We start from the raw sequence: 21,482 nt of genomic DNA, 5'->3' as shown, positions 1-21,482 counted from the left end.
AAATAGTCACTAATTTATCAAGTGGGTGTAGTACCACCTTAATGCAAGACAAATTAATGAGTACCTCGTCAGTCGTTCATATTCAATGCAAGTTATCTATTTATGCTACGTTGTTTTTATCTTGCTGTCAACTGCACTGTCTCCTTAGGAAATATCTTACTATTGTCCCCATCAATTCCTGTCAGATAGCACCCGTACGCATCCCTTAAATATTCCAACTTATTGTTGTACATACTTTTACGTATACAGGCTGAGTCAAAAAGAAGTAAACTCATGTTTGAGGGGCTGTAACTAGACATCTGTAAGTATTCTGCTTAAAATGAAAACATCATTGAAAAGATCAAATTCTACACGTCTAAATAAAAAAAAGAATTGTTGCAATTGCTTACAGCAAACTCAAAACATACTCATTTGAATACAACCACCCATTTTTGTAGCTGCACATGGTTTCACTTCCCAAGTTCCTATTGATTAGTAAGGCGCGATATTCAAATGCAAATAAAGTTACGTGGAATATGCGGTTTCGATCAATAATTCCTACATGTTTCTTTTCAATATGAATTTTACCTCATTGCACTACATTGTAATGAAACGGGCCAAATGACAACATGGCACCACCAAATTAATTACCGCACGAGAGCGCACGTTTCTGTCGACGAAGTGTCATGAAACTAAGAGTCCCACTGAAGTTCGGCGTCTTTTTCGTCTCCAATTTCCCACAGCTAATCAGATTCCATGTAAGGGAGAAGTATAAGAATGTGAACAAGCTCAATGTGCATGGGAGACTAAGGAACAGACAGCCGGAAGCTTCAGGCAAACCACGAACTGCTAGATTACAAGATTACATTGCTAGAGTTAGACATGAGTTACAGCAAGACCCAAAAATCAGCTCAAAACGCAATCCTTTACCCAACATTCCCCAATCAAGCTTTGCCGGATCGTTCGTAAAGACTTGAATTGGTATCCCTACAAACTACAGTACCGTCATGGATTTCATCCTGAGTTTATATATATATATGCATTGTTTGTTGAATATTATTTAAAAGCAAAAGTTGTCATCAATGACAACATGGCACCACAAATTAATTACCGCACGAGAGCGCACGTTTCTGTCGACGAAGTATCATGAAACTAAGAGTCCCACTGAAATTCGGCGTCTTTTTCGTCTCCAATTTCCCACAGCTAATCAGATTCCATGTAAGGGAGAAGTATATAAGAATGTGAACAAGCTCAATGTGCATGGGAGACCAAGGAACAGACAGCCGGAAGCTTCAGGCAAACCACGAACTGCTATATTACAAGATTACATTGCTAGAGTTAGACATGAGTTACAGCAAGACCCAAAGATCAGCTCAAAACGCAATCCTTTACCCAACATTCCCCAATCAAGCTTTGCCGGATCGTTCGTAAAGACTTGAATTGGTATCCAAACAATACAAACTACAGTACCGTCATGGATTTCATCCTGAGTTTATATGCATTGTTTGTTGAATATTATTTAAAAGCAAAAGTTGTCATTTCAACAATAAATCCTGTTAGCACTTTGTTGATTCGTCGAAATTGAAATGGATGAAAATCAGTCACCCGCGTGCAGCTACAAAAATGGATGGTTTTATTCAAATGAGTATAACTTTAGTTTGTTGTTAGCAATTGCAACAATCATTTTTTCATTTAGATGTGTAGAGTTTGCTCTTTTCAATAATATTTTCATTTATAGCAGATTCCTTACAGATCTCTAGTTACAGCCCCTCAAACATGAGTTTACCTCATTTTGACTCAACCTGTATAGATATCTTTCTTTAAATAAAACCTTTCTTCTTACGAATCAATGTCAGAATAAACATGATAAATGCAATGTTAAAAAACAGGTTGCCATCGTAAATTTTCTGAACCATAAACCCGGGCCACTCTGTGATATTTTTAATCGTACCCCAATCACATAAACTGAAATACCAAAAAAGGTTACAACCTTGCATTTATCATGTCTATATCAGATATGATAGTTATTTGTGTACATTGCATTCTTGCGTCTAAACATGATAAAAGTAGCAACATTTTGGTCAAAAAGTAGTGAGTGTAGCTGTGACATAATAAGTGATCGTGTTCCAATGAGTTTCAGTAGTGACGACCTTGTTCACGAACTCAAGAAATATAGACAACTAAAAAAATGCAATTATGATATCAAAAGTTCTGTTATATGTCATACTAGTACTTTTTTACCAAAATGTTGCCATTTGTGGGATATCTCAAATAGAGCAAGTACGCTCGCACGCAATGTCTGCCGTAATGTAATCGTAGTGCCATCATTGTGCAGCTCAAAGTCTATCACTGCCATATCACACTGAACCACCATCTTCCATCTATCTTCATCTATCTTCTATCTTGTGCGTCTCTGTTAATTATGCAAACACCAACCTGTAAGTATAATTTGCCATATTCTTAGTTTGAAGCCATTATTTTGTTTTGTTTTGCTGTTTCCGCATGCTCTATGATAAATTGCAGCTTAGCAGTGACCAATCTTGATGTTAAAATAAGTGTTGAAATTTGTATAAAATGAAAGGTATTTCAGCATGATATAGTTAAAAACATACCAAAATATGCATGATTGTACAACTACAATGTTATGGCTGCAGTGATGCTTTTATGCGTTTTGTCACCATTTAGGTATACTTTAATCATTTCTGTATTTCTTTGTTTGTTTGTTTTTACAGAGATGGGAACCAAAACTTACCCGACTTCAGTCAACATAATAATCACATGGCCAACTCCATGACACCAGCCATCTTCGACAAGCTATGCAAATTACAGACTTCAAATGGCGTCACCCTCGACCACTGCATCCAGACAGGAGTCGATAACCCAGGCCATCCGCACATCATCACTTGTGGTATAGTTGCTGGCGATGAAGAGTCCTACGAAGTCTTCAAAGATATCTTCGATCCTATCATCGATGCCCGGCACAACGGATATGCAGCCGACGCTAAGCATCGCACCGATCTCAATCCCGACAATCTCGAAGGAGGAGATGATCTGGATCCCAACTACGTGCTTTCAAGTCGTGTACGCACAGGGCGCTCTATCCGTGGCTACTGTCTTCCACCCAACTGCACCAGGGGAGAGAGGCGGGATGTTGAGAAGATACTCACCGAAGTCCTTGCCACTTTCGATGGAGAATTCGCGGGTACGTACTATCCACTCAAGGGAATGACCGATGAACAGCAAGAGCAACTTATCAACGACCACTTCTTGTTTGATAAGCCAGTATCTCCATTGCTACTTGCATCCCGTATGGCTCGCGACTGGCCTGATGCGCGTGGCATCTGGCATAATCAGGAAAAGAACTTCTTAGTTTGGGTCAATGAAGAAGATCACACAAGAGTCATCGCCATGGAGAAAGGTGGTAACATGAAGCGTGTTTTCAAGCGATTCTGTGATGGTCTCAATCGATTTGAGAAAGAGCTGAAAGGCAAAGGCTATCAATTTATGTGGAATGAGCATCTGGGCTACGTCCTTACATGCCCTTCCAATTTAGGTACCGGTGTCCGTTGTGGTGTGCATGTTAAGCTACCCAAATTTAGCGCACATCCCAAATTCGGAGATGTCTTAAAAGAGCTGCGTCTGCAGAAACGTGGTACAGGTGGCGTCGATACGGCTTCAACTGATGGCATCTTCGATATTTCCAACCTTGATCGTCTTGGATCATCCGAGGTTCAACAAGTCCAAATCGTCGTCAATGGATTGAAGAAGCTCATCGAGATTGAGAAGGCTTTAGAAAAAGGTGATAACATCGATAGTCTGGTCGAAGGCGTCTGCAAAGCTGAAGAGGTGGAAGGATATCCCGATTTTAGTCAACATAACAACCACATGTCACACCACTTGACGGCATCTCGTTACAAGAAGATGAAAGATCTGAAGACACCGAGTGGATTCACTCTTATGGGTGCCATTAATACCGGCGTCGAAAATCCTGGTCATCCTCACATCATGACGGTTGGTATGGTTGCTGGTGATGAAGAGAGCTACGATGTCTTCGCTGATATCTTCGATCCTGTGATTGATGCCCGTCATGCTGGTTATCCCAAGGACGCCGTACACAAGACCAACCTGAATCCTGATGATCTGAAGGGCGGTGATAACCTGGATCCAAATTACGTATTGTCTTCCCGAGTTCGCACTGGTCGAAGCATAAGAGGGCTGTCCCTACCTCCACATTGTACCAAAGAAGAACGTGCATCTGTCGAGAAAATTGTAAGCGAAGCTCTAAATGGCTTGGAAGGTAATCTGAAGGGTACCTATTTCCCACTCGAGGGCATGGCAGATGATACACAGGAGCAACTGATTGCAGATCATTTCTTGTTCGACAAGCCCGTTTCTCCTCTCTTGACTGCGTCAAAGATGGACCGCGATTGGCCACACGCCCGAGGAATCTTCCATAATGAAGACAAGAATTTCCTGGTTTGGGTCAACGAAGAAGATCACACGCGAGTTATCTCTATGGAAAAAGGTGGCAACATGAGAGCTGTGTTCCAACGATTCTGCGACGGTCTCAACAAAGTTGAAGAACTCATCAAAGGTGCCGGTCATGAATTCATGTGGAATGAGCATCTTGGTTATATTCTGACCTGTCCATCTAATCTAGGTACCGGACTCCGAGGTGGCGTCCACGTAAAGCTACCAAATCTCTGTAAAGATGAACGCTTTCCCAAAATCCTCAAAGCACTGCGACTGCAGAAGAGAGGTACCGGAGGTGTCGACACTGTTTCAACAGATGGTATCTTCGATATCTCAAACCTGGATCGACTTGGATCCTCAGAGGTGGATCAAGTACAGCTGGTTGTTGATGGCGTACAACTTCTCGTCGAAATGGAAAAACGTCTTGAGAAGAAAGAAGCCATAGATGACCTTCTACCTGAAGCATGTAAACCTCCAGCACCAGTTCAAGTTATGTGTGACAGTTTTCCTGATTTGTCGAAGCACAACAACCACATGGCAAAGGTCCTAACCAAACCAATGTATGAAAAGCTGTTTAAGTTGACGACTAAAGCAGGAGTCACTCTTGACCTAAACATCCAGACTGGCGTAGATAACCCTGGACATCCTTTCATCATGACAGTCGGTGCAACAGCTGGAGATGAAGAAAGCTATGAGCTGTTTAAAGATTTCTTTGATCCAGTTATTAGCGACAGACATGGAGGCTACGCAGTGGACGCAAAGCACCCAACGGACCTCGACTTTACCAAAATAACAGGGGGTGACAACATGGATCCCGACTTTGTGCTATCCAGTCGAGTTCGCACCGGACGTAGCATCCGTGGGTACAAACTACCTCCCGTTTGCGATAGAGCTGAAAGGACAGCTGTGGAGACCATTGTAACAGACGCACTCGGGACTCTAGGAGGTGAGCTACAGGAAAATACTATCCACTCACTGGTATGTCAGAAGCAGACCAGGAGAAGCTTATTGAAGACCATTTCCTTTTCGACAAGCCCGTGTCTCCACTTCTCATCGCATCAGGTATGGCTCGTGATTGGCCTCAGGGTCGTGGCATCTGGCACAATGACAAGAAAAACTTCTTGGTTTGGATCAACGAAGAAGATCACACTCGTGTCATCTCTATGGAGAAGGGAGGCAACATGAAAGGTGTGTTCCAGCGTTTCTGCGAAGGATTGCAACAAGTAGAAAGCTCTATCAAGAATAAGGGTCACGAGTTTATGTGGAATGAACATCTCGGCTTTGTCTTGACCTGCCCATCCAACCTCGGCACTGGTCTCCGTGGAGGAGTTCATGTTAAGATCCCATTGGTTAGCAAGCATCCTAAATTTGAAGCGATCTTAAAGAAAATGCGATTACAGAAGCGCGGCACCGGTGGAGTAGATACAGCGTCAACTGATGGCACATTTGACATCTCTAATGCCGATCGTCTCGGTTTCTCTGAAGTACAACTTGTCCAGGCCGTCATAACTGGAGTTGAATTACTTGTAAAGATGGAGAAAGCTCTCATGGCTGGCGAATCTGTCGATGATCTCCTACCAGAAGGTGTTTAATGGACTGCGACAGAACAAATTTACCAAATGACTCAATGTACAGCTTTATCCTTTGTGAACAATAACACTGCGGAACAAATTCCCGTTCGTATATGACCGTAATTACTAAGCTAGAAAACTTCCATCCCCTCTCTACCTTGTTTACTCCAGAACAATGCATAAATGTCTACCTTCTCAGTGTGTAATATTCAGAATAATTTATCAAGTGCTCTTTATGATGTTCGCAGAAATTTACTTTTTCAAAGATTTGACTTCTATGTTCGTCAGTAAATTGCATTTATAGTAAACTTACGTGACATCGGCAGAGATAGATTTTTACATGTTTTAGACCTATTGCATAACCCTGACGTATACGGGTTGAGCAGACGGCACTAAGTGAACGAACGTGGTACGTAAACGTCAGATGTCACGTGATGGCATTGTAACCAATCGGCACTCTTGGATGGCACCGTATTGACTTCACGCTCATTCGCCTAGTGACGTCTATTTAGTGATATTAACTTGAAACATGTAGTAACATTAATAAGAATAATAACAATATAGAGACATAGCAAACATAAAACGTTTTAAACGGGTTATTTTTTAATAACATTAAAATCTCTAGTTATATAAAGGTAATGAAAACGTTTTGTATGAAAAATACAATAACACAACATTTTTAGATGTTAGCAAAATGTTTTTTGTAAAATATTTTTTGCAAACATTTTTGCGAAATATTTCGTCAACAATTAAATAACCTTTGTTAAAATATTTTGCAGGAAGGTTTCAAAAAATGGTTTAATGTTATCAAAACCTTGTAGGGCCTACTCTTTATATAACTCGACATTTTCTGGCAACCGATTGAATCCGATTCTAACCTTTTGCGAATAATGTCGAAAACGTTATGTGTTTGCTGGGAATAGTCCATTTCCCACTTGGCTTCCTCGAGAGAGTGACGTCAGCAGTCAGTACCCGCTTCAATGCGAGTATCTTTAAAATCACGCGGGTTGACCTCAAAGAACTGGCGTCTGTGGGTGTTTTAACACTCGCAATCATACGCGATACAGCTACTATTACATGTATACGTGCGAAGTATACTCCGACGTGACGTCACTATATCGAGTAAGCCAAGTGGACTTTTCTTTTCTACATCTGGAGTGTTTGATGGAATAAACTGCTTCAATTGCACCGGCCTCGTTATTTAAAAAAAGGAAACATTTCTCTACGCTACGTATACTATGTATATCTATAATACCGAATGTTATTTGAAAGTTCTTATGATTTTTGATGTCATGTTTGACTCAGTTATCTAATTCTATATATACGATCTTGATCAAAACTCGTATTAAGAAAATGGGTTTGGGTTTATTAATGTTTAAAAAAATATATATAAATCTTTTTGATAATAAATCCCTCATAAAACGATCTTTTGTGATCCAAGTCGTAACATGTATAACATTATAATTATAGAATGTTTAGCATGCAAATAGAAATATACGGTGCATGATTTGCGCCGAATTGTTGAGAAGGCCCTACTATAGTGTAAACGATTATTTTTGTGTGTTTATATTATAAAATTATGGTGTGTATAATTATATTTTTGAGTGCAAATGTACATGAATTGTTACATTCGTTAAAGGCGAATAGTTTTTTTGCGTATGCAACACTTGTAAATGTGACAAATGTTTGACGTCATTTAATTTGTGGGGATATTCACAAAGCAAGTGACGCTAAAAAAACGTCACGCGTACAAGAGTAGTGTAATCCTCCCTAATGTAACGGTAATGAATGACTTATGTTATAGACATCATGTATACGTTAAAATCTTATAATCACTTATACTTCAGAATCGGTACTCTTCTGGTAATCATTGACATTGACGGTGCTTCGTTACCAATATCATTTATGTCTTTGAAGTATATGACTGGGGATTTTAACGTGCATATTATGATGGTTGTATTTCAATAGCAATATATTTCCTGCAGTGAAACAAATATGTATTTTCGCCTCATTGATGAAGTCGTGTTGCCCTTTTAGTCCCACCCATCAAAACATGCATATTGTACTTATATCAGATTCCAGAGTGATTGTATAATCATGGTTAACATTCTCCAAAGAGCTTGCCAGAATTGACTGTCTTTCTCCCCAAACCCGAAATCAAAATATACCATGTAAGCCACACAAATAGTATTATACCAAATGACTGTATTTTTGTACAAAATCCTTGAGTTAGTGTGTGCCAAAAGGCTTGCCTTCACCATTTCGACTTGCAAAGCCGTCTTTTGTTTCGGTTTAGAGCAAGATTACATGAAAAAAGCTACCAGTGGCGGCACCAGTTTCCGGGGCGCATGGGGGAGGGAGTGAAATGTATGAAAAAGACGATGGTTGTCATATAAAGGACGGCTTCAAAACTCAACCGCCGGTTGCCCACCGGTTCCGTCCGGTTGGCCCGAGCCAGTTGCGCGGTTTAACCGGCGGTCGAGTTTTGAAGCTGCCCATATATTGCTGTTCAAGCTAGTTATTCCGTTTTCTTCGGAAAGTATCATAGTGTCAGAAATAACGTGCGTGAAAACCATGCAAATTATTGTGAATCCCATTGTACTTGCTTGCATGTAGAAAACAGACAGCTGTTGTCGAAGTTGGTGAGGCTTGCTTCATAACTCCATTAACATTCCGTGCTGTATATGTATAGTATAACATAACGCATGTAAATGCGGCTTGTATATGTGAATCAATTCAGGTTTTATTTATTTACTTACTTACTATATACGTGTATTATAAGCTACCGTTATTAGTATTTAAAACAGTGTATTTCAGTTGTACCACATTATGTGACCTTCCGCCATACACCAGCCGTAAAGTCGGCCCGGTCAATTTTGTCTTACTTCGTGTTTGGTTTTTGCTGGTAATAAATATCAAACTGTCAGTTGGCGGTCATTTCAATTCATCCCCAAGTCAACGAGGTTCAGGAATGTCCTATCATTGTTAATTGTTGGTTATACTTACCTGGACAAAATACAATGCTTTGTAACCCATCACTTGAACAGCATTTAGCCAAAGCAAACAGCTATTTAAGAATTCTATAGACGGGTAGAAGCTTATTATCCTCTTCAACAATATAATTATTGATTGGTTTAAAAGGTGTTTGACTGGCACTAGCAAAATGAGATACATGTAGCACCAACTTGCGGTACGTATGAATACGACCTTCATGCACATTTTTCATGTAACTCAGTCATGTCAGTATACAATTTGCTACTTATAAAATGGCTGGTTTGTGGTGGACGGTCACATTTCAAAAATTGGACATTATGTATAGCATTTGTGAAATACCGATTTGCACTTTTTGATTCTTTTATTATCTTTAAATACTACATTATGCATCTAGCAATATACTTACACACATATGTTTACGAAAATCAACATTTAAATGTTAGACCCATACTGCTTAATGTGAAATATTGTACTTCACAAACCGTATAAAGTAGGCTATATTATAAATCCATCTGCATGTATATTGTACTAACAGGGTATACTAGAACTTTTGGTTGAAGTTACGATCAAATTAATGCAGGAATTAACCGACCAAATAAACAAAATATAAGTTATTAAAAAATCTTTCCATATAAACATTATAGCCTATAAGTTGCCGTTACTCTACATGTATATTTGTGTGAAATAAAATAATTTTATATGAATGTTATATTCACTGAAAAAGAATAACTGTGTGATTGAAGTTAATTGTTACGTTCGTGCAAAATTCAGTGTGAAATTTCTCTCAAACATGTGTCAAAACGAAACTGTGCGACAAAACTAATTTTCACACGCTCCTCGACTTCCGTGTAGAGCTGCATGGTAAAATTGGTTTTGTCTATCAACTTGAACCTAGAATTCCCGTCTGAACCTCTGCCCTTTATACGGATGTTATCATGAAATAATGCAATATTTCTATGAATATGTTATGATGACATCGAATTCCACAACCTACGGCTACAATTTTGCCAAATACCGTGGAAACGTTCTTTAAGGGAACGAATAGCAATTGCACAGTATTTTTTCGCGGGACATTGCATTCTGAATACAAGGAATGGCCTTCCGATATCAAATAATTTTGATTTTTTGAAATTCGAGATATAATACAATGTTTATGGCAAATTATTAAAAATTGATATTTTTTTAATGTTTGATATTTTTCCTCGGAAGTAAACTATATAAATCTAATGATACTATAGGCCTACTTAAAGTGTATGTATAGCTGGGAGGAAAAGCCGACAATCATGAAAATTTTAACCTGTCGTATTGAAGATACAGATATTTTCCCCCAAAAACATCTAATATTTTTAGGTGTTCGAAGAAAAAATCCATCTTCAATACGAAAGGTATATATATTCATATGATGGTCGGCCTTTCCTCCCAGCTACATACACTTTAAGTACATATCATTTAAGTTACATCCAGGACTGTTAAATATAAAAAATGAAAAAATACCTATTTTTAATAATTTGACATAAAATATTTTTATATCACGAATTTTAAAAAAATCTTAATTTATTTGATGTCTGATGCGCTCTCCATGTTCTAAAAAAATACTGTGCACTCGTTGCTATCCGTTTTCTTAAAGTAAGAATATGAAAAAATGTACACAATTTTAAAAGCCTCGGTACATGCAACGCCGTGTTATCAATATTTGTATGTTCTCTCGGAATTCAATCTAAGGCAGTATTGCTACTAGTATAGACCCCATTTATTTTGCGCAATTTAAACTTGCATAAGATTTAATAATTGATCAGGAAAGCACAAAGGAATGTAATTAAAGGCAATAGCCAATTTAGATGGAAGACCTCAAAGTCAAAAATGCATTAACAAATTATAATAAAAGCCATTAGAATTATTTTGGGTGTAATTTTAAACAGCGTTTTCGTCACAAACGGCTATTATAATGATCTATCACTATTCCATAAGTATTGCAGGTAGGCTAGTTTATTCTAAAAAGGCGTAATTTCGATTTCATTTTGTGTATTTATCCAGCAACCAAATGTTATTGAAATCATTTGAAATTTTTCAAAACGTAATCAAATTAAAAATAATGTCGGGTTATATAAAATATTCTACCGCATTTTGTATCAAACAAAATTGGTTTTTCCTTTTTTTATAAAACTTTAAAAAAATGTTTTGACGACATTTAACTTCATAACGTTAACCTACTGGTGGCATTTTGTGGTAACATTTGTAAATGTTACAACGTTTATAACCCGACATGAAAACGTTTTCTGGCTTTAAGGGGGTACTACACCCCTCGATAAATTTGTGTCTATTTTTGCATTTTTCTCAAAATCTAATAACACAGTGGTGACAAAAGTTATGTATATTATAGGGGCAAGGAATCCAATTACTACACTGGAATTTCAGTGACTCAAGACAAGCGGTTTGTTATTTATGATAAGAAAAGAGGTACCGCTAGGATGTACCTCATTTTCTATCATATTATACTGAACCGCTTGTCTTGAGTCACTGAAATTTCAGTGTAGTAATTGGATTCCTTGCCCCAATAATATACATAAATTTTGTTACCGGTGTGTTATTATTTTTTGAGCAAAATGCAAAAATAGTCATAAATTTACCACAGGGTGTAGTACCCCCTTAACCTTTACGCTCTTGTTTCTGAGTAGCTTAGTGACAAGATCAATCATAAATCCAGTGAATTCACTGACCGTATACTTTCACATTACATGACCTGGAAACAAATTACTGATCTGTTCAAATATTGATTTGACTCATAAACTCGATAAACATCACATTCATATTCGAACGGACATGTAGTGACGAGCAGATCATTTTGTATATTTGAACGTTTCATACATTTTCTGTGTCATTCTCTCAGTTTCAAGGTTGAGTATTTTTTTTAAATGTCTCCGAAATCCTGTACCAACACTGTAAATCCAAGTGTTTAGGGGTTCTGTAACACTTTTAAAACACTGTAAGATGTTTAATTTTTCATTTACACAGTAAAGGTATAGGAGGACACCTACACCAAAGTAAACACACAGTAAACTGCTCCGATTTCAACGCAAATGGTCTCGCAACTGTCCGTTACAGTCGCATCTTTCTAATAAATTGAGCTAACTTATCAAACAGTGTACAATCAGTAGACAAATACACATTTCAAGTCTTTTTCATAATTGTTCAGACATAATTTCAAAACATTTCGCTCTACATTAATATGTCGACTAATAAAAGGCTATAAGAATACATATATACTAGTATTTGATTTCTGATTCTACAATTTTGTTTGCATGTCCACAACGCATCCAATCTCCTCTCTGGATCAGACGCATCCCGTTTTAAAGGGATTTTAGTGATGATCAGTTCTGCCAATTATTGCTGTGTTAATATGAGGGCGCTAGTTAACATGATGAAAATAATCAGACTGAAAAGAATAGTACTTTCCTGGGGTGACTTCAGCGGGTACACGACAAGACTTTGAGTAAGGCGCTATATCTAACTATTGCCAGAATAGCTACTTTAATTAGCACGGGGGTGCAATTGTTGCAATTATGTCATAACTTTACACAGTAACTTGCAATTACAATTGTGATGAAGGCACTATTTTGGCAATTCCCAAAATTGACTTGGAGTAAAAATCTTAATCTAACTCCTCTTTCTAATTGCAATTGCGGTAATTGCAAGTTCACTGCAGCGAGTGCAATTGTGGCAATTATAACAATCTTCCAATATTATACCAAGGGTGTGCACTACATGCAATTGCGGCAATTATAGCAATTCTACTATGGGAAGATCCACTTTGGTTTATTTTGAGTCATACTGTCATGGATATACAGCCATGTAAAATACCAAAAAGTAATAAATCTACTCATGCGTTATTCGCTGGAATAGTGTGATGTCATAATACAGCCTGTATGCCTACTTTGGTTTAAGTTTACATCCACCTAAATTGCATTATTTCAAAAACTACACAATTTTAATAGCTAAAAACTCATCCAGTTATAGTAATTAGCTAAATAAATCATAATATTCTGCATTCATGTCTTAAAAATATGAAGATTTGTCAGAATTTATCATGTTCTTTTTACCAAATTGGTTGGTTTCCAAAAATCCAAATCCAATTAGTCATACTGTGTGAACATGGTAAACAGGGGACTGTCCTTGAGAGGTGCTTGAACCAAAACACTTCAAATTGTATGCATGGCTGTCTTTATCCAAGGTGATGGTATAATGACTATTTCAGCGAATACAGTGGCTATGTTGCCCTGCGGGGCTCCAAATATTGGGTCCTCCTCTTTCATGGTTCTAGGGTAGAAATCCAGAGGTTTTCACAAATTTACGCATTTGTGGAAGTTTGTGGGCATATTAGCAGAGGCCTATCCAATCCCCACTTCCTGGCCGGCTACAGGTCTGAAAACAAAGCACAAACAATATCATGTTTCGGATCGAGTTTGAAGAATTATTCGCCTAGACATGGTAGACGTGATGTAATAATCGGGTTTACTACCATAACAATAGATGAATAGCCTGGATGAATACAATTTTTGAATATATCACCCTGCGCACCATGTCCACGCGGTACCTTGTATGCATTGAACCACATAATTATGTCAAAGAATAGGGATAAATACCTCGATCGGAATGATTAGTGTAACCTGCTTGTAGTGCAGGACGATATATTCTAAAATTGTATTCATCTATTGCGATGGTAATTAATCCTGTTACATCATCACTTCTACAGCGAATATCGCATAATATATGACACAAAATACTCTTACACACTCAAAGCTATCCATCACTTTTACAATCACCTCGGAATGCAAAATGCAAGAATGTTGTCAATCATTAATGCTTTACAAAGTCGTATTTTTTATTGAAATTTAATCGTTTTCTACTTTATATCTTTGCAGACACCCGAATTATCCGGACTTGGGTCAGCACAATAACCACATGGCCCACTGTCTCACACCAGAGATGTACAACAAGCTGGTGGACAAGAAGACCTTGGCAGGTGTTACCCTGGATCAATGCATCCAAACAGGTGTAGACAACCCGGGCCATCCGTTCATCATGACAGTCGGTGCGACGGCAGGTGACGAAGAGTCCTTTGATATGTTCTCTGAATTTTTTGATCCAGTCATCGACGCTCGTCACAATGGTTACCCAGCGAATGCCAAGCATTACACCGACTTGATTCCGGATCACTTGGTTGGAGGCAACTTCGATCCCAAGTATGTATTATCTAGTCGCGTTCGTACCGGCCGCTGCATTCGAGGATACCGGCTGCCACCCAACTGCGACAGGGCAGAGAGACGCGATATAGAGAAGATTGGCACAGAGATCTTGAGCACCTTCGATGGCGACTTGAAGGGAAAGTACTATCCACTGAAAGGTATGACGGATGAGGTGCAAGATAAGCTGATTGCTGATCATTTCCTTTTCGACAAGCCAGTCTCTCCACTGTTGCTGGCATCTGGTATGGCTCGTGATTGGCCTGATGCACGTGGTATTTGGCACAACGACAGCAAGACCTTCCTGGTCTGGATCAATGAAGAGGATCACTTCCGAGTCATTTCTATGGAAAAGGGTGGCAACATGAATGGCGTCTTTCATCGCTTCTGCAATGGTCTCAACCGATTCGAAGTTGAGCTGAAAAAGAAAGGATATCAGTATATGTGGAATCCGCATCTTGGCTACGTCCTTACATGCCCTTCAAACCTGGGTACAGGTGTCCGTGCTGGAGTCCATATTAAGATCCCAAAGTTCAGTGAGCACCCCAAATTTGCAGAAGCCTTGAAGAAGATGCGACTGCAGAAACGTGGTGCTGGAGGCGTAGACACCCAAGCAACTGGAGGTATCTTCGATATTTCTAACCTTGATCGCCTGGGTTCCTCCGAAGTAAAACAGGTCCAGATTGTCGTAGACGGCGTGAATAAGCTTATTGAGCTCGAAAAGGCACTTGAAAAGGGTGAGAATATCGACAAACTTCTGCCCGGAGCCGCCGAAGCTGCAGACCCTGGACTAGCAGGATACCCAGATTTGAGCAAGCATAACAACCATATGGCACATTGCCTGACACCAGATATCTACAAGAAATTGAAGGATAAGAAAACACCCAAGGGTTACACTCTTATGGGTGCCATTAATACCGGCATCGAAAATCCTGGTCATCCTCACATCATGACGGTTGGTATGGTTGCTGGTGATGAAGAGAGCTACGATGTCTTCGCTGATATCTTCGATCCTGTGATTGATGCCCGCCATGCTGGTTATCCCAAGGACGCCGTACACAAGACCAACCTGAATCCTAAAGACTTAAAGGGAGGGGACAACTTGGATCCAAAGTACGTGCTGTCATCTAGAGTGCGTACTGGTCGTAGTATCAGGGGACTCGCCCTACCCCCTTTTTGCACAAAGGAAGAACGTGGAGAAGTTGAGAAAATTATTGCCACTGCATTGAAAGGATTACCAGCACCCCTTAACGGTGAATACTACCCACTTGAAGGCATGTCAGCGGCAACACAGGATAAGTTGATTGAAGACCACTTCCTTTTCGACAAACCTGTTTCTCCATTGTTGACAGCATCCAAGATGGACCGTGATTGGCCTCAAGGTCGTGGCATCTTCCACAACAAGGAGAAAAATTTCCTAGTCTGGATCAACGAAGAAGATCACGCACGTATCATCTCTATGGAGCTAGGTGGTAACATGAATCGAGTATTCCATCGCTTCTGTGACGGTCTAAACAAGGTGGAAGAACTGATTAAGAAAGCTGGTCATTCGTACATGTGGAATCAGCATCTTGGATACGTTCTTACCTGCCCATCCAACTTGGGAACTGGACTCCGTGGTGGTGTTCACGTCAAGCTACCAAAGCTAGGTGTAGACATGCGATTCCCTAAAATCCTGAAAGCTCTGCGGCTGCAAAAACGAGGAGCAGGAGGCGTCGACACAGAAGCTGTGGGTGGCATCTTCGACATCTCAAATCTGGATCGTATCGGTACATCTGAGGTTTCACAGGTCCAGCAGGTCATCGATGGTGTGGAACTGCTGATCAAGATTGAGAAGCGTTTGGAAAAGAATGAGTCCATTGATGATCTGATCCCTGAGTCTGCCAAACCACCTAAACCAGCTAAATGCATGTGCGACAACTACCCTGATCTGGCCAAGCACAACAACCACATGGCAAAGGTCCTAACCAAACCAATGTATGAAAAGCTGTCTAAGTTGACGACTAAAGCAGGGGTCACTCTTGACCTAAACATCCAGACTGGCGTAGATAACCCTGGACATCCTTTCATCATGACAGTCGGTGCAACAGCCGGAGATGAAGAGAGCTACACGCTCTTCAAGGACTTCTTTGATCCAGTTATTAGCGACAGACATGGAGGCTACAAACCAGACGCCAAGCACCCAACGGATCTTGATTTCACCAAGCTGAAGGGAGGAGACAATCTGGATCCTGCCTTCGTTCTCTCTAGCCGGGTCCGCACTGGACGCTGCATTCGTGGCTATAGATTACCTCCCGTTTGTGACAGAGCTGAGAGAGCAGCTGTTGAGAAAATCTGCGTAGATGCCCTGGCTGAACTTAAAGGTCCACTCAAAGGCAAATACTACCCACTCACTGGTATGACAGATGCAGACCAGGAGAAGCTGATTGAAGACCATTTCCTCTTCGACAAACCTGTGTCTCCTCTTCTCATCGCATCAGGTATGGCTCGTGATTGGCCCCAGGGTCGTGGAATCTTTCATAATGATGAGAAAACCTTCTTGGTTTGGGTCAACGAAGAAGATCACACTCGTGTCATCTCTATGGAGAAAGGAGGCAACATGAAACGTGTGTTCCAGCGTTTCTGCGAGGGTCTGAAGAACGTCGAAGATGCCATTAAGAAGAAGGGATACGCATTCATGTGGAGTGAACATCTTGGATACATCCTGACTTGCCCATCTAATCTTGGCACCGGTCTTCGTGGAGGTGTTCACGTCAAGATCCCATTGGCCAGCAAGCACCCTAAATTTGAAGCCGTTTTGGAGAAGATGAGACTCCAGAAGCGTGGTACTGGTGGCGTCGATACAGCTTCCACTGATGGCACATTTGATATCTCCAACACCGATCGTCTCGGCTATTCAGAAGTCAGGCTGGTACAGAATGTTGTTGATGGTGTAGAGCTTCTTGTCAAGATGGAGAAGGCTTTGATGGCTGGCAAATCAGTCGACGACATACTCCCAAAAGGGATTTAAATCCAACACTCCATAAGTACATGATGACGCCATAGTAAATACATACTCATTATTGTCGTGTTGCTTTAAACGTACTTTTCCTGATACCTGGAATTCCGTTCACAAAGAACTTTAAAGCTTTATATTATTTTTTACGAAATGACTCCTTCAAAACAGTTAACAGTTATTAACAGTTATTAACATAAATATCAACGTGATACTTTTAAAAAACTGTAAACTGACAGAAATGAACCTAGACATGCTAGATGGCACAGCTGTGATTGAGCAACTTGGACATGTATATACCGGTAAATTGACGGTGAACATCCGAAAGGCGTGCACGATGATGATCAATTTGGGAAATGATGCCCGTTGTTGATAACTGTGCAGTGGATAACCGTTAAACACCAAACACATTTAATATGGAATGAAATTTGTATATTGATGAAGGCTGCAATATCTTCACAATGTAAGATTCATCACATGGTATAGGACAGACTTCTGCAGTTCTCATGACTCTGACTGATATCACTTGGCCCGGCGCGTTTCCATCTGTTTAAACATAACGCAGGAGAACCAGGGTGAAAAGAACATGGAACTATTCGATTAAGGATCATTCGTGTGAATAACTTGATTTATAATTCAAACACTTTGGACAGTTTCAAGGTCAGTGCGATCTTTTGCAAACTCAGACATTAGCATGGATGTTCATTGTAGTAAATTCTACATACGAAGCAAAACTCAGACACTTGCAACATGTGCAATGAAGAATTAGAATCACTTTTGACATTTATCTTCCATCTTTCGCAACGTCACGTCAGTGAACATTTCATCGATGAAACGTCTTGTGTGTGATTTTCAACAAGTAATATTGATCAGGCTGCCAGTTAAATCAATCTGAATGAACTACAAATATCAATCTAAAATAATAATTGTTGACATACCAGATGAACATGACGGGAAGAACTGACAAGATAATAATGCACTGTCAATTCCAAGCAGTCGCAAGTAACAGTATGTGTCTGTCAATGTGACATTTGACTGCAACAAGAATCGCAACACATATCGTACAGATTCGCCTAATGGCATCCATGGACTCCTTTGCCTAGGGGTAAATTTCATTTACAAATAGTGAGCTCCCTCCTCTAAAACTCCCAACAAGAATTAAGGGTCTCATTATTTGCTGGTGGATTTTTTTAGGGGCAAGTACTTTTAGTTTTTGTCTAAAATTCCAGTTATGTCAAGGAGTCCATAGCGCCATTAGGCGAAGCTTTACGGTATTAGTACAGACCGGTATTTTTGAACGATGTTTTGCTTGCCCGTCCCAGGAGCTAATTCCCCGTCTGAAATGACGGGCAGACGGGTGGCTAGCTAAGATACTAATTGTTATACGTCGTAAGTGTGAAAAAGCGACAACAGATCCGGTGCGGATGATTGTTTTAATAAAACTTTGTTTTACCCATATGGTTTTACCCCAAGTAATACGGATTGTAGCGAGAAATTTTTTTCAAAGCCCAACACTAAAATAGTATAATAGTAATGTGACTGTGTGCGACTGTGACTTCGACTTCTTTATTCAATCAGCATAACTATACATATAACCATGACGTGAAATACTGGCGAACACATTCTAAACAAAATGTGAGCCAACATAATTATTATCATAAATGTGTAATTCTGTATATTACCTTTGACAATATTAAGTAACCTCGGTGTTCGGCACTTGATGCAACTTTTGTATCAGAAAGCATCAGATGATATTTCTTACACGTTGCATTAATCAAGTATCGACAAAATGAACATTGAAAAAAAAATTTTGTTCTGAAAGTCCGTCTTTAAGTCGTTACCAGGAGTCATTACACTTTGAAATTTTATCTAATTTGTTGCAATTATCACAAATCATGAACAATATATCGTAAAATAAAGTTTTGTGTCCACCTTTATTAATTGTTTCTAAATCCATGGGTTTTAAGCATTCAATTTCTTTTTAGTTAAATGAATCTGAACTATTTAGAATTTCATACAGAAAATGATGGAGATTTACTTTTTGTGTTTTTTGACATCAATAATCGATTATGAGGATGGTGTGATGTGGTTTTTCAGTAATCATTTCGTATTAGCGCAAATAGATTACAGTAGTAAACACATGTATTTGCAAAATTAAGTTGTTTTACTGGATTTTTGTTTGTTCTTTTCAATATAATGTTTGGATTAATAACAAGTTTAAGTGTGCAGTTAAAAACTTAAACAATGAAAAAGTACAGGGAATTGGGAATATGCGTTATTTTCCTTTATGATTTTAGAAGGTATCCCTTCCACTGTCTATATGTGAAATATATAAAGAATTTAGGTTCATTTGAACTGTTAACTTTATTATTGATTTTATTTAAAACACTTTAAAGACAAATAATGGTACAGCATAAAATATTATATGGATACCATCTGAGATAAGATATGCTGTACACATGAAAGAAATGTATAAGAAAGGCATCTAAAACATCATTATCGACATTAAAATTATCTTCTAAAAGTGCACAATTCGACTGCTAGAAGTGCCAGAATTGGGTAAGTGCAATAGCTGCCCTGTGAACATTTGACAATTTACACACAGTATATTGTACTCATTTACACATGGCAGATACACATGGCAGCTATTGCACTTACACACTTCTGGTACTTAGTAGTCGAATTATCCATTATGATTGAATATTTGGAGGATGTAAACCTTATGCCAAGTCCTGAGTAAAAAACTTGGTTACAGTTTGTAGTCTGTAACCATGGTAACTATCATCAAATAGGCCTCGAATAGTTTGAATGGCTTCTCTTCAAAAGAAATTGTCATTTGGTTTACGGTTCCTCAGAATTGTTAAGATTAAGGGAGGTATTCTGAAAGGGGATTTATAGCTAAATACTATTGAACCCGGACTGAAATTGTCTTAATTTTAAGCCAACTTTATTTTAAGACATATATTACTTCCGAATGCACGCACATGGGCTAAGCACACAGGTTTCTCATTGTAGGCCATATACAGGCTGTATCAAAACGATTGGTACCCATCGGTTTCCAGTGATTATGAACATGACTGCCACACAAAATGCAACATGGGATCCGCATAATTTGTTGATTAATGTCATAGACAGTATAACAATAAATTATGGTCATTTCAAGAGGAGCTAGTGTTGCATTTGGAAAAAGCAGGCTTTTCAATAACCATCAAAACTGATGGGTACCAATCATTTTGATACAGCTTGTACACTCATCACTGGTTTTATTTCAGAAATGAATGTGTGTTTATCCCAAACACTTACTTAAATACTCTTTGAGAATACCGTCATATAACAGCATCTCAGTATTTTTTGTTTAAATCGGAAATAAGTGAACAGCATCTCAGTAAATTTTAAAATAATCTGAAATAAGAGAATTCCGTGGTGTGTAAAATATAGTGTAAAATTAAAAGAACTATTTATTGCAAATATGGCTGTGTGTAGTGTTATTCGACTTAATTATACATTCAGAAATTGAATGGACTAATGACGCACGAGCTAGCGTATACAGTTACTAGCCACCACTTTTTAAAGGGAACAATTGATTTTCAATCTAAAACACTTTGGTAAGGGAAAGATCATAAAAAAGATTGAAATATTCAATCTGTTTAAAGATCTAGCCAGAGTCTTCAAGATTGAAAGTGAATCCTTTTCTTTAGAGAGCTAGCAATGTATATCATTTTGGTATCTATACGCTGGCGAAGTTACGTAATTAATCGGTTTAATTACCATAGCAATAGGTTAAAACAATTTTGAACATATCGCGCTGCACTACAAGCAGGTTACACTCATCACCTATGTATGTCTGTAATCATAGATTGAATACAATACTGGTCTTTTCAAAGATACTAATCTTACAGGTGCAAGTGATCAGCATGATAGGCCTATGGTTCAATGCAGACGTACCGCGTGAACGTATCAGTACAGCGCGGTATATTCAAAAATTGTTTTCACCTATTGCTATGGTAGTTAATCCGATTATTACGTAACTTCGCCAGCGTATACTAACGATAATTCCATCCATTCAGTTCTTGAATATCGTGTGACATATTTGAATAAAGTATATAATTTAGGTTAATTCAAACACATAGCCCCCCCCCCCTCACATTGACCCCACATACCAACCCTACCCACATTTACCCCCTCCCCCTTGCCAACTCCCACACAACCCCTCCCCCCCAAAAAAAAAGT

General features: G+C 39.0%; 1 protein-coding gene across 1 annotated transcript in view; it reads left to right on the top strand.

Moving 5' to 3' along the window:
- Positions 1 to 20,720, top strand: part of LOC140148391 (creatine kinase, flagellar-like) — a 32,691-nt gene extending 11,971 nt beyond the window's left edge. Inside the window, exon 3 of the mRNA XM_072170318.1 lies at positions 13,937 to 20,720. Within this exon, the coding sequence (XP_072026419.1) occupies positions 13,937 to 17,267 (3,331 nt within the window). The 3' untranslated portion in view covers positions 17,268 to 20,720. The remainder of the gene's footprint in view (positions 1 to 13,936) is intronic.
- The last annotated feature ends 762 nt before the right edge of the window (positions 20,721 to 21,482 follow it).

Source organism: Amphiura filiformis, chromosome 3 (assembly GCF_039555335.1).
Source record: "Amphiura filiformis chromosome 3, Afil_fr2py, whole genome shotgun sequence".
Taxonomy (NCBI): Eukaryota; Metazoa; Echinodermata; class Ophiuroidea; order Amphilepidida; family Amphiuridae; genus Amphiura; species Amphiura filiformis.
This window is presented reverse-complemented; position numbering and strand designations above follow the sequence as displayed.